This window comes from Chionomys nivalis, chromosome 1 (assembly GCF_950005125.1).
Source record: "Chionomys nivalis chromosome 1, mChiNiv1.1, whole genome shotgun sequence".
NCBI lineage: Eukaryota > Metazoa > Chordata > Mammalia > Rodentia > Cricetidae > Chionomys > Chionomys nivalis.
In genome coordinates this window covers 35,181,219-35,198,888 of record NC_080086.1, presented here as the reverse complement: position 1 = coordinate 35,198,888, position 17,670 = coordinate 35,181,219, and the positions used below count along the sequence as shown (strand labels likewise).

At 48.4% G+C, this 17,670-nt stretch overlaps 1 protein-coding gene across 2 annotated transcripts in view; it reads left to right on the top strand.

Annotated features, from left to right (window-relative positions):
• Positions 1-17,670, top strand: part of Syn2 (synapsin II) — a 160,043-nt gene that overhangs the window by 136,998 nt on the left and 5,375 nt on the right. For both annotated transcript variants that reach the window (XM_057787977.1, XM_057787974.1), the window contains exons 8-11: positions 111-185; positions 582-684; positions 1,898-2,047; positions 15,100-15,160. In XM_057787977.1, the coding sequence (XP_057643960.1) occupies positions 111-185; positions 582-684; positions 1,898-2,047; positions 15,100-15,160 (389 nt within the window). The remainder of the gene's footprint in view (positions 1-110; positions 186-581; positions 685-1,897; positions 2,048-15,099; positions 15,161-17,670) is intronic.

Genomic DNA, 17,670 nt, shown 5'->3' with positions numbered 1-17,670 from the left:
TCTGGTGGGCAACACGGCAATAAACTGGTGATGGACAGTTCTGGAATTCCTGCACCTTCTATGCTGGTATGACTCATAGCCTGTCCTTTCCTGATGGGACCTTGTTTCAGGAGGACATCCATCTCAGGGAACTGGAAGACAAACACTGGCTCTGCGATGCTGGAGCAGATCGCCATGTCAGACCGGTGAGTGAGTGATGTCCCATCCGCATGTAGAGGAAGGCGGCTGTCAATCAAGAGGTGTTACAAATAGAAGTAAGGGAGGCCCTGTGGAGATAGGACTAATACAGCTGTTGCAGAGCTAAAAACAATGTACCATAGAAGCTCTAATAAAGAAATAATAGTGTGGGGTGGGAGGCCTTCTAGATGAGATGAGGCCTAACTCTGGGCTTGGGAATGTAGGTGAGTTCATGGGGTCAGAAAGGGGAGGCACCATAAATAGGCACCGTGCTCGGTGGAGAGGAAAGGAAAGAAGAATGGAGGTGAGGGATGGGAAAGGTGAGCTCAGCAAGACCTTATCAGAATGTAGGCTTGGTGTGAGCTTACTGTCTTAGCCTCAGGATGTCTTCCTGTCCCCTCCAGGTACAAGCTCTGGGTGGATGCCTGCTCTGAGATGTTTGGTGGCCTGGACATCTGTGCAGTCAAAGCTGTGCATGGCAAAGATGGGAAAGACTACATTTTTGAGGTGAGTCTCGTCCAAGGAACAGGTCAGTGTTCAGTGACATCCAGACTGGGCCAGACTTCTGGCTCAAAAGTTGTGTGGGAATCTCACACCACATTTAGAGTCTTCTATTATGGATGTCCAAGATGGCAGATCTGCATAGGCAGCTTCCTTTCCAAGTGGAGGGCTGTTGGCCAAGTCACACAATAGTACTAGATGGCACGTCTAGGTGCCTGGTTCCTAGCCTACTTTGTTATGAAGGCATCGTAGTGATTGTATCATTTTTCCTCTGAGAAAGCCACCTTTGAGAATCATTCAGTCAAACCTAAATTGCTATTACATGAGGCAATGGATCCTCTCTACCATGGATGTGTGCTTTTGGCCGCAGGGTGAATTGGTTTCAACTTGGCACCTGAATGCAGATGATTTTTTCTAACATCTCTTAGCCTTAGTGATATTGCACTCTGCCTGGTCCCCTAACCCAGCCTCGCTAACTCTCCTTCCCCTATTAAAGGCAAAGCCATGGCAGTGAGAGCCCCACACTACTCCCTCACTGGACTCAGTCTTCCTGGAAGTACAGGAGTTGGTGTTTCCTGAATAGTAGTGTCAGGAGGCCAAAGTGGGTTTCAGATTGAAAATATACTCCATAGCCTGATTAGCATGGAACTTTCTAGATAACCATGCCATCCTCTCTGGGTAAGCCTGTTTATCATCTGCACATGAGAGTTGAACCACAGAGATAGGGGGATCATAGAACCCCCCTAAAGCAGACATTTCCTAAAGAGAGGAAGTATTGCTGTAGATACAGAATCAAGATCAGTGACAAGCAGAGAAGCTGTCCTGGTCAGGAGCAAGGCAGGAATCAGTCTGTTCAATGAGCAGAACGTTTGGGGACAGACTGAAAAGTCAAAGGATGCAAGCTGCCATCTCTAAGGCATTCCCTTTCATGTCTTCCTGCTCCTGTAAACTTCCAGCCCTGGGCCATACCCTCTCCTGCTCTTTTTCCTCTTCCCACTCCCAGCACTCTGCATCCCAGAGCTCTGCTCTGGGTGAACGAAAAGGAAAGGGGTCATGGCAAATGTTTGCAGCAGGAGCAAGCAATCCCTGTCTCTGCTGAGGAACACAGTTCCAGCCAACCAACCCACTTTGCTGCCTTAAACTGTATCCATTCCCACACAGCACAGCGGGCCTTTATATTTTCAGACCTTTTCCTTACCTGGGCCACATCTTCCACCAGGTCATGGACTGTAGCATGCCACTGATTGGGGACCACCAAGTGGAGGACAGACAACTCATCACCGATCTAGTCATCAGCAGAATGAACCAGCTGTTGTCCAGGACTCCTGCCCTGTCTCCTCAGAGACCCTTAACCACCCAGCAGCCACAGGTAAGAAACCGCAAAGACACCCTGCGCAGCCATGAACCACTGCTTCAGACACTGTGGCTCAAGAAGAAGCAGAGGTCAATACCTATAGAGCTAGCTGAGATCCAAGGGCTTCCCCCTCTTCCTTCTCTTCCATTCCTTCCTCTCTGACCTCCTCCTCAGCAGTTCGCAGTATCAGCTATGGAACTGTGCAGAGGTAGAGTCCTGGAACTCTGTCCTGAACTTGAAGACTCCAGAGAATTGCATCCCACTTTCCTGTGGCTCGGGATGTCTTGGTTTGAATTAGGAGATCTCTGAGGAAAGTCTGAACCAGATAGTTCACTGGCTCTTTATTGCTATGTGTATAAGATCATCTTTCTGAGAAGGCTGTTGGTTTGGAAGGAAGGGAAAGCTAGCCCCCAGTTCTGGGGGAGACTGACATGGGAAAATTCAAATTAGAAATCCTCTTTTGTTCCTCTGAGAGAGAGGTGGCTTTCTCCAGTTGATGTGGTACACGGCTCTCATCACAGTGGCAGCGTCTCAGATACAGGGCTCCTGGAAAATTCACACAAACTTCTGTAGAGCCTTAGTCCCAGGAGTGATATGGGAGAATTGTCTGTATTCTGTCAATCATGTTATAAATAAATGCTGATTGGCCAGGCAGGAAATATAGGCGGAAAAACCAAACAGGAGTAGAAATGATGTAATGAGAACAGGAGAATTCTGGGAAGGAGGAAGTTGATTCCTCCCACTCCTGCCCAGACCACCAAAGCAGCAGGATGTGAGCTGCCCCACTGAAAAAAGGTACTGAGCCACATGGCTAACATAGATCAGAAAAATGGGTTAATCAAGATGTGAGAGTTAGCCAGTGAGAGGCTAGAGCTGTTGGGCCAATCAGCTTATAATTTATGGAGACCTATGTGTGATTTTGGGGGGGGGGCTAAACAGTTGCAGGGTACTGGGCGGGACAGAAAACCCCAACAAACAAGCCAGCCGTCCATGTTACACAGGAGCTCTACAATATGCCATTTGTCAAAAATACATCCAGGACTCTCACCTCTGAACATTTATATAATAGAGCTGTAAGAACTTGCACAGTGAATCCACGAGTCTTAGCGAACTTTCCCCTAAACATTGGTGTAACTATGTAAGGAATCATTTCCCTTTAATGAAGGTCAGGTTTTGACATTTTTGTTAGATTCTTTTAGAAACCTTTCCTTCAAAATTCAACCTGAAATAGTTTGGGGGAATAGAATAGAATAGTGAAGAATAGACTAGAATAGAGTGCCAGCTTTGAAATGAACATCCCCCAAGTTAGGAATTCTAGACCTGCTTCTGTTAGCTTTATGGCCTTGGCCAAGGTCCATAGCAGTAGATAAATAAAAGTAACCATAGTCCATGTCCCTAGAATGTTATGAGAATTAAAAGGAAAAGAAAAAAACCCTAAAATAAGGCTGAACGATATGAGGCACCCAGTGACGGCTAATGTATGTGGTAAGCACATTCTGGGTTTCGATCCTACAATCTGAGACCTGGAGAAACATCAGCACCTGATCTAGAGATGAGCGAATGCCCTCTAAGATTACACTGCATTCAGTAGCAAACCATCAGCCTTCCAGAAATCCTTCAGTGGGGAAGAATAAAGGGCTGAGAGTTTATACTGGGCAGGGAGAATCAGAGTGGGCTATTTAGGGTAGAAGCTAATTACCCTAGACACTCGATCATTGTGGAATCAGTAGAAAGAAATGTTGATATTCAGGATAATGAGCCTGAATTGCCAAGAGAAGAAATTGGATATTTTAGGCAGTAGTATATATGCCACTTAAGGTAGACAGAAACATGATGCATAGTAAATATTTTCCCCCAAAGTGACTAAATTGAAACAATGTGCCAGTTGGTAAGTTGTGCCTCTCTGGATCTGTTTGTCCAGTTGATCCAATGTAATATCTTTTGTTTTCTAAAATGTTCTTTAGAGCCAGCCCTGGTGGCACACACCTTTAATCACAGCACTGGAGAGACAGAGGCAAGAGGATCTCTGTGGGCCCCAGTGTTACCTTCCAGTGTATAGGCTGGAAGATAGCCTTGGTAGATTATTAATTATGGCCTGCAATCACATTGCAGATTTAATTTCCGCACAGGAAGCCTAACGGGACACACCCAAATCATATCTAAACCATACTATTCCTTCTTTTACAAACACTGAATACTTAAGCTCATCTTATCACACCACGCTGGAAACCTGGATACTTGGGGCGATTCCCTGCTCTGTTATAACATCCTCCTATCTCCAGACTGTTACCTCACTTGTGAAATGGAGTTAAAGTAGGTGACTTTTAGATCTCGTCCGATACCGGGGCTACCTGAAGTTAGCCAGACCACAAAGTCTAAGGCCATAATCCTTCACGAGACTGCCTTCTCTTCTGACATCAGCTGAAAGTTCTGGAATTCCAACAACCCCCGGGGCTGACTAGAGCTCTTTGGGAATCAGGGATCTCACTGGAATTGTATTCACAGGCACTGTTGTCATAGAAAACGACTCAGATTAAAACCAAGTTACATGAAGATGCACAGCGAAGAATCTGAGAGACCACTGCAGGGCATGCCTCTCTCCTTTCATCAGCATGCGATAGCACACAGGAGTATTGACAACCAGAGTGGCTGCCTGAGCTTCACTGTTCAGTTATGCGAACCCTGATTGATTGATCTGACTGGACTGTCTACATATCCCGCCTTTTCTAGATGTCAAACTAACACATGTGATCTAAGGGGTCCACCATGAATAACAAAGACCCTTTATCCCTCAGAAAACCATGGGAGTTTAGAAGTTTCTTCCTGTAAGCCTGATGTAAAAGCTAAGCACCCCCTCCCCAAGACAGGGTTTCCCTGTGTAACAGCTCTAGCTGTCTGGAACTCGCCCTGTAGACCAGGCTGGCCTTGAACTCAGAGATCCACCTGCCTCTGCCTCCAAAGTGCTGGGATTAAAGACCTGTGCCAGTACCGCCAAGCCTTGCTTAAGGCAGGGCTGAATTCTTTCCTGCACATGCGATTAAGTTAATATAAATTTCCCAAACGCTTCCTGCTGCTTGTGAGTAGTGGTGAGTTGGTGCTGTGTTTTTCCTTTATTAACGGAGCCCTAATAACCTTAGGACATATGTAGTGGGTGAGATGCAGTTTTGCCCAAAATCTGTTTGTGTCCTGACTTGAAGAGGGGATGGTGGCTGGATTCCTGCCTGAGCAGCGTCTTCTGTGCCTTCTGTTAACTTCCTCCTACTCTGTGTCCTGACCTCATACTGACCAGAAGCCAGTGGACACCCAGTAACAGTCTAACACCTGGCAAGATGAGGTGATGGCCCTTAAGCCACAACTGTACTGGTCACATTTCCAGACCCTGTTTTGTTTTGATAAGGACACTCAGCTGATGACTGGGAAGACTTTCGTCATCTAAGCCCAGGCTCACGGGCCGGTCACACCTGCAGACCAGCTGCCTTCTTAACACTGTTGTCACACCTCCCTGCCCCCTGTACCTTCCCCACATGAGCCTGTGTTTAAGGCTCGGTCTCTGCCTGTGCCAGGTCCCACCTTTGCCTTTAAAATGGTCCCTCTCTTTCCTTCATTAGTTTATCCTTTTCCAAATGCTCACATCCATCTATGAACATCTCCCATTGGAAAACAAAGAACAATAAAATACCCTACAAGCCCCGCTCCTTCTAGCTACTGATCAATCTCCCCTGCGTTGTTTCCCCACTGACACCTCTTTGCCATACCACATTTTCTCCTCAGTCCACTCCAACCAGCATTCTCCCCGACCATCCCACTGAAACTGCTCTTAGCAGACTCAGCTCCAGGTTACCCATTCTGATCGCCACCTCTCTTCTTGCCTTGGTTTCACAATGGCCTTCGATACAGCTGACTCCTTCAAGACAGTCCTTTCTGGGCCTCCGGGAGTGCCCTCTTGCTCGTTTGCCATTCTGCCTCCATGGCTCCTTGTCATGAGAGCGCTATATCAGAAACAGACAAACACGTTTGTGCATTTCCACAATGTCAGAATTGATTGAGCGGGCCATAAATTCACAAGGTGCAGTGGTTTTAATGGAGACAGGGTGCCAGATAGTCCCACCTTTCCACGGTAACTTAGCTAAGGCAACACACGCTCTTTCCTTACAACCTTAATTGCAAACATTAACTCTACGATGGCGCATCACACACCACACAGCATCTCTCTAGGTGTGCGGAGATTAAAGAGTGACTGCAGCAGTTTAAGCCCACGAGCTTCTCAGAAGGAGGCTGACAGCAATGTAAGGAAAATCTAAATCGACGAGAGGAGGAACCCAAGCCTCGCTGCAGGGAGAGCAGCTGTCATGTCAGCCACAGGTGTCAGCTGCAGGTCTGAGAGTGGAGGGTGGAGCTGAGTCTGACTGCAGGGACTGAAGGGCGGGACAGGCCGAGAGGAAGGAATAAACATGGGATGAATGACAGGTCCCAGCCGTGTGGACAGAAGGAAGTTGACTAGCCATGTCAACAGTGGGGACTGAGCTGAAGATCAGGGATAGTCGGGAGTTCTGTCTGCCAGTCCTCAGTGCACACACACACGCTGGCCAGATGACAGGTTAGTGGGACGTCACCATCGATGGTCTGGGTGTCTACCTCTGGGCCCAGTGAGAGAGTTAAACCCTTTCTTGTCAGTGTGTCTGTTAAAGTCTTAGGCCCAGGTTCCCTGGTGTAATTTAATACACCCTGATAAATTTCTAAGGTGGTACCCTTTTCACTCCTGGAACAAGTCCTTTGTCAGGCGCTGCTGCAGAGGTGGTACTGGACAGATGGTGCTGTGTGTATATGCATCCAAGGGCACAGGCGTCCTCCATCTTCAGCCAAAAGCTACCCATGCAATGGAGTCCCCCCGGGAAAGGCATGGCTGTTTTATGCATTGTGGAGTAACTTAAACCAGGGCAGCATAATCTTAACATTTCCTTCCCAGCTTTCTTTTCTGACCCTCCCACTTCTGATAAATCTCTAGACATACCCTGAACTTGTGAATTCCCTGGGGAGCTTGGCTAGCCACTGTCTGATTCCTGCCTTGACCACGCCTTGCAATTCCAAGTCATGTGTCTAAGGCTTAACACCTTTGCTTGCCTGTCTGACTACAGCATAGCCAGAGCACGGGTCTTGCATTTCCACCAATGCCTTATCCTTCCCTTTGCCTAAATTTCCCCAGGCTATTTACATAGCCTCTCACCCACCCATGAGCCATCCTACCCTCTATACCCTAGCCACGTGGGTCCCAAAGGCCTATATAGCTCATTTAGCCTCCCCTAAAATGTTTTCCCTCCTTTTTTTTTTCTTTTGGCCCAGCTCACTGTTGGGTACAGAAACTTTCACGACAGTGTGACATTTCTTCAACCACCCAAAGTTGCTATTGCTTAGCTGCTGCTTAGCTGCTATTGCTTAGCTTTCTCTTCTTGAGTTCTGTTTTCCCACTTCCTGTCAGCTGATTCTTTGATTAGTTTGTTTGTTTGTTACTTCTACTAGAATGTAAACTCTTTGAAAGTTGGAACTTGTTCACCGGTTCATCTCAAGGGCTTAGCGAAGCCTCTGAACTCTGTTATCCATTGAAGATACTCACGTGGGGCTCTACAGCTGGGATGCTCCTGGAGAGTTTGGATCTCATGTGACTTCATCAGTGTAGCTCAGGCCTATACAAACTAAGAGGCCATGACATCACTAGGCAGTATGGCCAATCACTGAGCTAAATATTGTTATGCAGCACATAACTAAATATCTCAGGTGTTCCAAAAGGGCAGTTAGAGCAGTTTCCCCAGGTTGTAGTCGCTTGTTTTTGGGAAAATGTAAAGCCAAGTAACAAATGTAAATCTATTTTTAGTATCTCTGCATTTAGTTTACAAATGACAAGGGTACAGTGTTCTTCCTCTCCAGGAAATCGCTTCCACCACTTTTGTCCCTGTGGTAGGCTTCACAGAACATAATTGATCATGTATCTCCATTTGAAATCAGTGCCTTTGATGGCCCTATCATCCTGTGTCTAGATCCTAAGTAAGCCTTGATAGTGCAAGCAGAAGAGATAAAAACCAAGAAACGTTGCCTGGATCCCAACCTCCATGTCATGTCTCCTGCCAGCCCCTTCATGTGTCATGTATGCTATTCCTCAGTCAAGCCACTCTTGTTAGCTTCTTTTGTGGCCATGGAACCACAGGCTAAAAGAGAAAGAACTTCTTGCTTGCATTACATAGGTCTATGATCTACTCTCTGCTCAGTAATAGTGATAATATAGAAGAGGACCAGGACAGACTTGTGACGAGCTTGTTTGCCCCCCTTTCTCTGTCCACCCCTGTCCTACCTGTCACTAGAGCATTCCTTCCTATGATAGAGATTACCTGAAGGAGGCTAAGGGAGGAAGGGAGGGAGGACAGTGAGTAGAGTATGCTTGACTGGCTGTAAGCCTGTTCCTTACCTGAAGTGGATACAACATGGAGAACACAAGCTAGCTAACTGCTGTGCATCCTTCCAAGAATCAGGGAGGTATTGATCACATCACCAAAGGCAGAGAGGTGAATAACAAAGCTTTGGTTGTCAATGGCTTAGCCTCGGCCTGCTTGGACTTTTAGCTTCCAGGCTGCCCCAGGCAACTGAACCTCTACACAGGGAATACTGTTCTCAGGGTGACACCTGGTGGCCAACAGTTGCAGAGCCTCTGTTGTCTACAACTAACTGAGCCTCTTTCCCTGTTACCCGGGCTCTCCCATCCCCCAAACAAACTCCATCTCTGAGAGTGGGAAATTGCTCACCGCTTCACCTCTAGGTCTTGGGAGAAATGGAGTACCTAGGGCTGCTGAGTGTGTCACGAACAGCGTGACAACTGGGACATCCCTGAGACGTGTGCCAGCAGGACCTGAGACCAGCCTGAAGCTGGGGTCTAGAGAGAACTGAGAGCTGCTTTCCAGACCCCCAGAAACAAGGGAGAGACATTCAGGTGGCCAGAACTTTCAGATCTTGTCAAGAGAGATGGTTTCCTTGTCTTATGTGGCTGGTTCTGCTTGTTTTTACGTCTCTTTACACTGATCTCACACTTTTTTATATTCCTGTAAAATCTTCCAGAGATAAAAGGCCGAACAATAATGTAGGGATTTCCGATGCTAACGAGTGAAGCAGGGCCTGGTTTTGTCAGTGCCTTCTTCAGTGCCCCTTGCTTATGCATTTAGCCAGCTCCTTATTTGGCTTGTGGGTAAGACCCATAGAGAACTGGTTTAAGACTAGGCCTCTGGAAGCATGGATGTGCATTTGGTACCTGGGATAGGGTGAAGCTTTCTTCTCCCTGAGCTGATTACGTCACACATTGGATGTGACTTCTAGTCTGAGGGTAGTAGTATAACAGGATGGATTCAAACTAGTGTGATCAGAGGAGAGACCAGGATGTTGGTGGCTCATCTATGCTATGGACAGAAGTAGAAGGACTGGGGCAGAGGATGTAGTTCAGTTGGTAGAATACTTGCATAGCATGCATGAAGTCGTGGGATCAAGCCCCAGCACAGGCATAAGCCAGGTGTGGTGGCACACCTGCAATCCCAGCATTCATGGTGGAGGCAGAGGAATCAAAAGCTCAAGGTATCCTTGGCTACACAGCAAGTTTGATGCTAGCTTGGGATACATGGGACCCTGCCTCCAACAAAACAAACTAAGTTAAAGGAACTGCAGTTGGCTGGCAGCTGTTTCCAGAAGCCTATGACTCAATGTCTTTGCTTTCTGATGCCGTCACGGATTAGAAACGGTCCTGGAGGCAGTTTTGCTGGGAGACAGGCTTTGACCTTGTATAAGGAATCAACTCACCGATACTGAGAGCAGAAACTGTTGCTCTGGACCGTGTGACCATCACATTAACGTTCAGACTTCAGCAGAGTAAGCCGCTTATTAGGGAGGTGGAGAAAGGGCAGGTGGGAGCGAATGGAGCAAGTAAGACTCAGAATCTTCCAGAGCTAGAGTGTTGTGCTCCAGGGTGCGTGCAACTGCCAGACCTGGGAGAAGTAGCAGGAAGAGTTCAGAATAAAAGGTCTGAGAAGTTGGGGAGATGGCTCGGTGGCTAAGAGCACTGGCTGCACTTGTAGAGGACCTAGGCTCAGTTACTAACTCACAGCTGTGTACCAGGAGATAGTGACACTTTTCTCTGACCGCTGTGGGCACTAAGCACATACGTGGTACCCATACATGCATGGTGGCAAACATTCCTACGCATAAAATATGATAAATAAATTTTCCCGTGAGTTTGTAAATACAAGAACACTAAGACTGAAAGGGACTCTTTTCACTCTGAGAAGCGCAGCCCCTTAGGGGAGGGGCACAACTGTCCCTCGGATCCCACTTGTCCTACGAGGTAAAGTTAGGACAAGCCAAAGCCTTCCTGCTTCCCACAGCAGGGCTGGCTTCAGAGAACGTGTTCCCCAGTGACTAGAAGCTGAGAAGTCAGGGAGATTGGGGGCAGGTTCAGATAAAGCCACCAGTGACTAGATCCCTTAACGAACTATTAAGAGAACCAGCTATTTTGGGACTGTCTTTACTTTCAGGGACATCTTTAATCACTCGAAACTGACATTCTGACCTAGGGTGGCCTGATCTTCAGAGCCCCCATAGGACTTGTGGCCCCTGTGGATGATTTCTGGTGTCCTCAGGTTATGGGAGGACCACAAGCCAGGAGATGGTCTTTGCCCGAAGAATGGTTCCCCTGGGAAGGAAGGAGCATCAGCTCATCCCTGGATACCTTTTATACCCTTGCGGAGGAAGGAAGGGGGTGAGTCCGGAAAGGTCTCAAGGTGCTGAAAACATACCATCCCCTTTGCTCTACAACCTCCTGACCACATTCCTTCCTGCTGCTTCATTCTCCCTGGAGTCCTGGACCGGGGAAGTGAGGCCTGGGGGAGCTGATCAGAATAGTTCTGTGGCGTGGCCAGCAAGGAGCTTGGCCTGGCCCCTTTCCTGGGGCCAGACCCTGGGACCCTTTCCCAATTTCCTGTCTCAGATATGCTGAGCAAGCACAGGCCTTCCTCCTGGTGGGGGCAGCTGATGTTAAGCCAACAATTCTCAAAAGTTGAGTCACTCAATGTCTTTCCTTCCTCAGCTTTCCGTCCTGTTGGGGCCTCACTCAGATAGGGGCTCCTCTGCCAGTCTGCCTACTGAAAGCTACGGGTGGAAAATTAGAGGTGCCGTTAGCGAAACCCCACAGATCTTCAGTCATGGGCTTGGTTTCTCTCCTAGGCCAGTGATTTCCTCTCCAGTCACCTCAGGAGCCATTTACTCTTCCTAATCTGATGGTGTTTTTTTTTTTTTTTTTCAACTGAGTGTATCTTTCTAAAACTAAGTCATTGATACACAGGGGAAAGGCCTGGTCTAACTAATCGGGTTAGAAGCTTCCGTGTAAGAACTACTACGTACAAGATGGCCAGAAACTATCCAGCTATGTCTTCTCCACTGATGCATGACATAGGTTTATTCTTCTGTAAATAAAAACAATTCTATTGACATATCATTTGCTGGCTAAGACTTCATAGTACGTAAAGCTCATCTGTCATTTCTAAGCCATGCAACCCTTAGGTGAGATATTGGGCTAGTTACTCTGTGTGTGTTCATGTGTCAGGAAAAGACAATGAAGACGGTTATCCTGAGTCAGCTGGCTGCTAAGGAGAGCTGGATCTGACCCCCAGCTCAGGAGGCTCTGTACAATACCATGTACTATGGCTTTCTGATGTGCCTATGAGGGCATGGGGGAAGGAAAGAAAGAGAAAACCGGGCATCTGTGGTACTGTATGAGGAAAGCTGCTCTTCTTCCTTGATAGCTAAACGCTCAGCGGGTCACCTTGAGAGTGCATCTCACCAGCTGTTTCATGGGACCTTCATCTGTCCTGCCTGCTGGCTCTCTTGATTGCTAAAGCCCTCTAGACCCAGCAGAGCAGAACTAGTTAGCCTCGGTGGGCAGCAGCACACTCTCCTCACCGACTCCCTCCAAGCCTGTGCCTGCAGGATATCTCTGGTCAGGCCCAGCAGCCCTGGGGTTCTGCTTGCCTCAAGACTGTACTGCTAAGAAGGGCTTATCTTTGCACACACACACACACACACACACACACACACACACACACACAAAATTAATGGAAGCCTGGAGTCAGAAGACCCAGCAGAAGTCATCTGCCTGTGATGACTTGTGTCCCCTGCACAGTATCTCTGGCCAGAGTTTTCCTAGGTAGGTGCTGGTTGAAGAGCTCATGGAGGGAAAGCCATCATTACCTAGGCTACCCTTGACATGGTTCACACGCCACCCTGGTGCTGCCATGGTCATATCATTTAATCCTTGTAGTCTGACCATTTGGGGAAATTGAGATTCAGAGATGAAGTAACTTGTCAAAAGTCACATAAGGAACGATGTTTCCGGTCTCTCAACCTCACCCTGCCAATGCCAATGCACCCCTTCAAAGAGGTGCCCAGATGTGGTGACAGTGCTTTCTGCTGAGGACTGACCAAACAGGAAGGCAATGGATCTGTCTCTCCCTATTAAGACACAAATGCACCTTCAGGCGCGGCAGTTTGGGCAGCAGCATTAGACTGACACCCTCTAGCTGCCATTCCCTAAGCCCAGAGCTTTGTGGGGCTTCATTCTCTCCCTTTCTTTGTGTATATGGTCACAGGAGCTGGATGAAACATTCTTACCTGTTTGAGTCAACCAGCTTCCCGAGAGCAACCCGGCCGCTCAGGCTGACCATGAGTTCCTGCCTTGGGCTGGCTATAGGCCAAATTTTGGCAGTGACGCCAGAGTGGCCAGACTTCTGTGGAATTCAGCATCCCAGGAGGCTCTCGGTGACTGGAGACAGATCTCGTGGTAGCCAAACCCCACAGGGAATAAGCCCTCAGCCTCTAGCAGACAGCAGGCTTGTGGGAGGAGCCAGGGTGTCTCTGCCTGGCAAGGGACAGTCCTAAGGGACTCTCCTCCTGGCCTCCCTCAGCCCCTGAGAAGTCCAGTCCACAAGCTCAGTGGAAGCAGGGGCAGGAGAAGCTCTTTAGGCACCATCAAGAGTAGCCGAGACTCATTCCCAGGCTCTTGCCCTGAGGACTGCCTCTGGGACCCATTCTCCCAAAACTCTGGGGAGGGCACTTTGGGTTTCATTTTCTCTTTGAAGGTCTCACATGTATATTTCTGTGGCTGAGGAGAACCGGGATCAGCCTGCCTGGTGAGTGCCTTCTGGGAGGCCTGAGGAAGACAACAGGCAAGAATGAGTCTAGATGCTCCACAGGTTTGGCTTGCGCTGCCCTGTGCCTGAATAGCTGTCTTGGAAAATGAGAGGCCATGGCACTGAGCACATGGCCTAGAAAAGAAACCAAACAATAAGGTTCGGCCCAGAGGCACAGGTATTTTTCGGATATGTAGGGAATGGAGGCTAGAAAGGTTGATTCCAGCAGGGCTGAAGCGATTGGGAATGTAATAAAGCAATATCTACCCCATACAGCTATTGTTAGGTGTAAGGGAGAGACCACATAAAGGTTTACTCGGCACACGGTAAACACCCAGGGAACTTCAGATATAAACTGAGAGAAACTAAGAGGCACAAGGAGGGAGAGGTTTTAGGGGGTAACAGTGGCGGTGAAGAAGAAAGAGCAGAGGTGACTGAAAGGATTAGGGAACTATTGTGTAAGCCAAACCTGATAATGCTTAACCAAAGATGGCAAATGGAAGATGATGCCGGGGGAAGACGGAGGAGCCCTGGGGATGAATGGGTTGGGTGCCCACCAGCTGGCTTAATGGGGGGGGGGCTCAGTGTCAGGACTCAAAGCAGGTCTCCCATAACCAGTTAGAGTGCTTGGAAGAGAGGGCTGGAAAGGCTGGTATCTGTGGTGGTGGTGAAGGTGACTGACAGGGAAGATGGACTTCCCTGACGAGGGGTACTAAGGACACCACAAAGATCATGCCTGTTAGTGAACAAAATCCCGTGCCGTGGGAGGTGATGCCATCATCAAAAGACTGAGGTACTGAGAAGGCGAACGCTTCTACTTCCAGGTAGGAGCTGGGAACTGGCCACAGGAAGCTAGAGGAGAGAAATGGCCAGACTCAAACCCTGGGGAAGTGGGAAGCAGGAGGTGAAAGGGCACTGAGGTGGGAATAGGGCTTATCTCCAGGGGCGAGGGGCACCGAGAGGGAAGTGAGAGCCAGTTCGAAGGCACATTTAGCCCACTTCACAGCCTTGGGTGGGGAGGTCCACTCTGACATCACCATCGGCCCACTTGGCACACCTTGCCTTTAGAGAGTGTTTCCGGCGCACTGAAGACAAGCTCCAAACGTGCCTGAAACACAAGTGTGAGACAAACCAGTCACATGCATCTTTGATCCTGTCAGGACATAATCAGAATCACAGCTGGGCGGAGAGGAAGCGTGGGAGTGGAGCCGTGTCGTCAGGCAGGACTGTGATTCTGCAGTTCGAGACAGCAAAACAACGTGGCCTTGAGCACATTACCGAGTTAGCGTCTTACCCTTCCTTCTGGGTAAGAAGGTTCTGAGAAGCAAGCAGCAGCCCCCTCCTTCAGCTCCTTCTCCCTCAGGGGTACAGCCTAGCCCAAAGAGTGGCTCAGACCCCTAGTTAGTCCCCAAACTGAACCCACCCTCCAGTTCATCCCGATTAGAAAGGAGCCGTATCAGAACTCACACATCTACCCGGCCCTACCCCAGTCCCCATCACCACCCCCTCCTATGAGAAGCCGGGCCTGTGAGTACAAAGCGAACTGGATGTGCGGTATGAGAAGGAGGCACAAACTCACAGTTCCAGATCAAGCAAGGCTGCAGTGAGTAAAATAAAAGAGGCTTGAGGAGGGCTTAGGCTCCCATCAGTAATTCCAAGCCCCACAGGGCCTACTCCTTAACCTGCAGCAGTCCAGAGGCGGAGGGTCCTCGAGGTCTGAAGTCTGGACATCCTGAGCAGACCCGGGGACCCCAGTGCAGCCTTGACACTGCGTTTCTCTTTGGTGTTTGCTTGAAACCTTGTTTATTTTAATCTCTTGTGGCTTTCTTTTTTGTTTGTTTTGTTTTTGTCTTCCAGAGTGGAGCTCTGAAGGAACCTGACTCCAGCAAGACCCCACCTCAGCGGCCACCGCCCCAAGGTTGTTTACAGTATATTCTCGACTGTAATGGCATTGCAGTAGGTCCAAAACAAGTTCAAGCTTCTTAAAGAGATCGGTAGTTAATTTTTCAAAGCAGAAAATTTAAGCCAAAAACAAAAAGAAGAGAAAAGAAAGGCGGGGAGGGGAGCGGCGGACCCTCCGGCCGGTGCCGCCGCCATGTCCTTTCAGTGCTGACTGGACTGTTCCTCCTATGCAGGGTCAGCTCCTTGTCTGGTTGTTTACCTGTCGCTGTCTGTGCTTGTAACGCTTCTACGTTTTCTGTATAACTCGTGGTTCCAGGGCTGTTTGTCAACAGTGTACAAAAGAATCGTGCCTCTCGAGTCCAGTGTGACTATCTTCTGGGTGGTTTGATAGTGTTTCTAAAGCATCACACAGTGAGGGCTGAGATCTGAGCCCTGCAGTGGACGGGGAGAAACAGCCACCTGCAAAAAGACAGCCAGGCTTCTCTCCTCCTCCCCCAGGCTCCCACTCCCCTCCTCCCACTTACCTCCGTGAGTGCTTGGGATCTTCAGTGAACTGTGTTTTACTTCCTCCCTGCATGACTAGGGTAAATAGATAGCACTTCTAAGAGATTTTTTCAAGGTCTACTTTTCATAGTTCCATCCGTTGGATCTGAAGACATCCATCTTTTTCTCCATTCGCTATGATCTGGTGCAGTTTGAGTTTGTGTGAATAAGCTGGCTGTGCCTGTAGAGCTCTTGTGTTTTTAGTGACGAAATACAAAGAAGCAGCTGCTTCCAGGAATGTGTTCTGTATTTTAAGTACCCGTGTTCCCTTCATTTTGATTATTAACTAGCTACAAGGTTAAAAAACTAAGGGGCCGCCAATGTGCAATATCCAAGTGATCTCCTATTCTCTGTATGTCGATTCTCAGTGTCTGCAGTTGTTTCTTTGTTGTTGCTGTTTCTAAACTGGCCACGTGTGCTTCTGTGGAACTGGGGCTGCTGTGTATTCCTCAAAGCTTGACCTATGAAGAGAGCTGGTTTTCCAGCAGTGCTGAAGAGAGAACCCAAGGAACGACTGACCTGAGAGGGAGTTAATCATTCCCCAGGCTTCTAACAGGAGACCGAGTCAGCTACGTCTCCTGTCACCTGAGCGGGTTCTCTAGCTACCTAGCTCTGGTCTTGACCACTTTAGTTCTTAGCCTGGCCTCTTTGGAGAACCAAAACCAGGGAGCTTTCTGGAAAACTCTGGCCCAGGTGTTGATATGTGTGTTGGACAGAGGCCCCATACTTTGGAGAACCCTTGCCAGTGTGTCTGTCCTTCTATCTGACCAAGAGCCTTGGGCAGATGATGTAGCTGTTAATTAAGCCAGAACTTGAGGTTCAGTGCCTCATCTTGCCATCTGCGGGCAGAGCTGGGAATGGAACAAGAGACCTTCTCCAGCCCCAGAGCCCATCCAGGAGCTCAGGTCAGCTTCTGGCTCTACTTTTACATTCCCCACCTTTCTGGCAACATGGCCAGGTTCTGAACTGCCAGGTCCGAGGAGGGAGTAGTGTTGGTTGTCAGGGGGCACATGCCCTGGTTTCTCTTTTAGCTTCTGGAAAGTTCTGAGGCTCTAGAAAAATGTGTATAATGCGGATGTTGTCATCTGTGACCCTTCCCTTAGATAAAGATGGTGGTCAATCAGTTGTGTGTGTGTGTGTATATATATATTACGCATATATATGCATATATGCACTTTCAGATGGGTTAAGAATCAGGTCCTTAAACACCTCCTAGTCTAAAGAACTGCTCAAAGAGAGGAAAGGAACATTTCACAGAATGGAGGAATACATTTTTTGTTTTTTAAATTTTTTTTATGTCTAAGCAGTGAGCTGATGGTGGTGTTGCTTCTCTGCATGTTATCAATGTGTTACATCCGGGTGCTTTTCATGTGACCTTTGTGAGCCACAAAAACAAAGTTGCCATTTGAATTCAGTCAGGCTACAGGGTGGTGTCAGCCAAGGCCTCTCCCAGGTGGGGGTTAGACGCTGATTACAGTTCCCACTGCCACACGCAAGCAGACAGCATCACCTGACCATCACGTTCCCTCGGGCAGCATGCTAAAGGACAACTCTGTGGCCTGGGGGGCACTTTTGTCACATTGTAGGGTTTCTGTTCAGGTGTTCTGTTCCCATTTCTTTTCCAATGTCGTCCCCCTGTTTTGTACTGATCTGGCTGGGACGTCCCCAGCCGATGCCGGAAGTGTGATGAAGCCCCTCTCTTTTGTGATTCTCTTGTACAGCTCAATGTGCAATAAAGGAAAAGTTATATCTGTCTGCAGTGTTAAGTTGTAAAGTTTCTGGCTACTCGATTACCTCTGTACAAGTGGGGAAGCACTCAGGTTTGTGATACAAGAGGCTGAGCTCTCACCCCGGAAGACACGCTGATGTAGGAACGATGCTCATGCAGGAATAGTCTTGGTGTCAGACTTCAGGGGACAGAAGCTGGTTACCATGAAACAATTGGCAGGTCGTGTAGTTACCTGATGTGGCTTTGAACTCCTT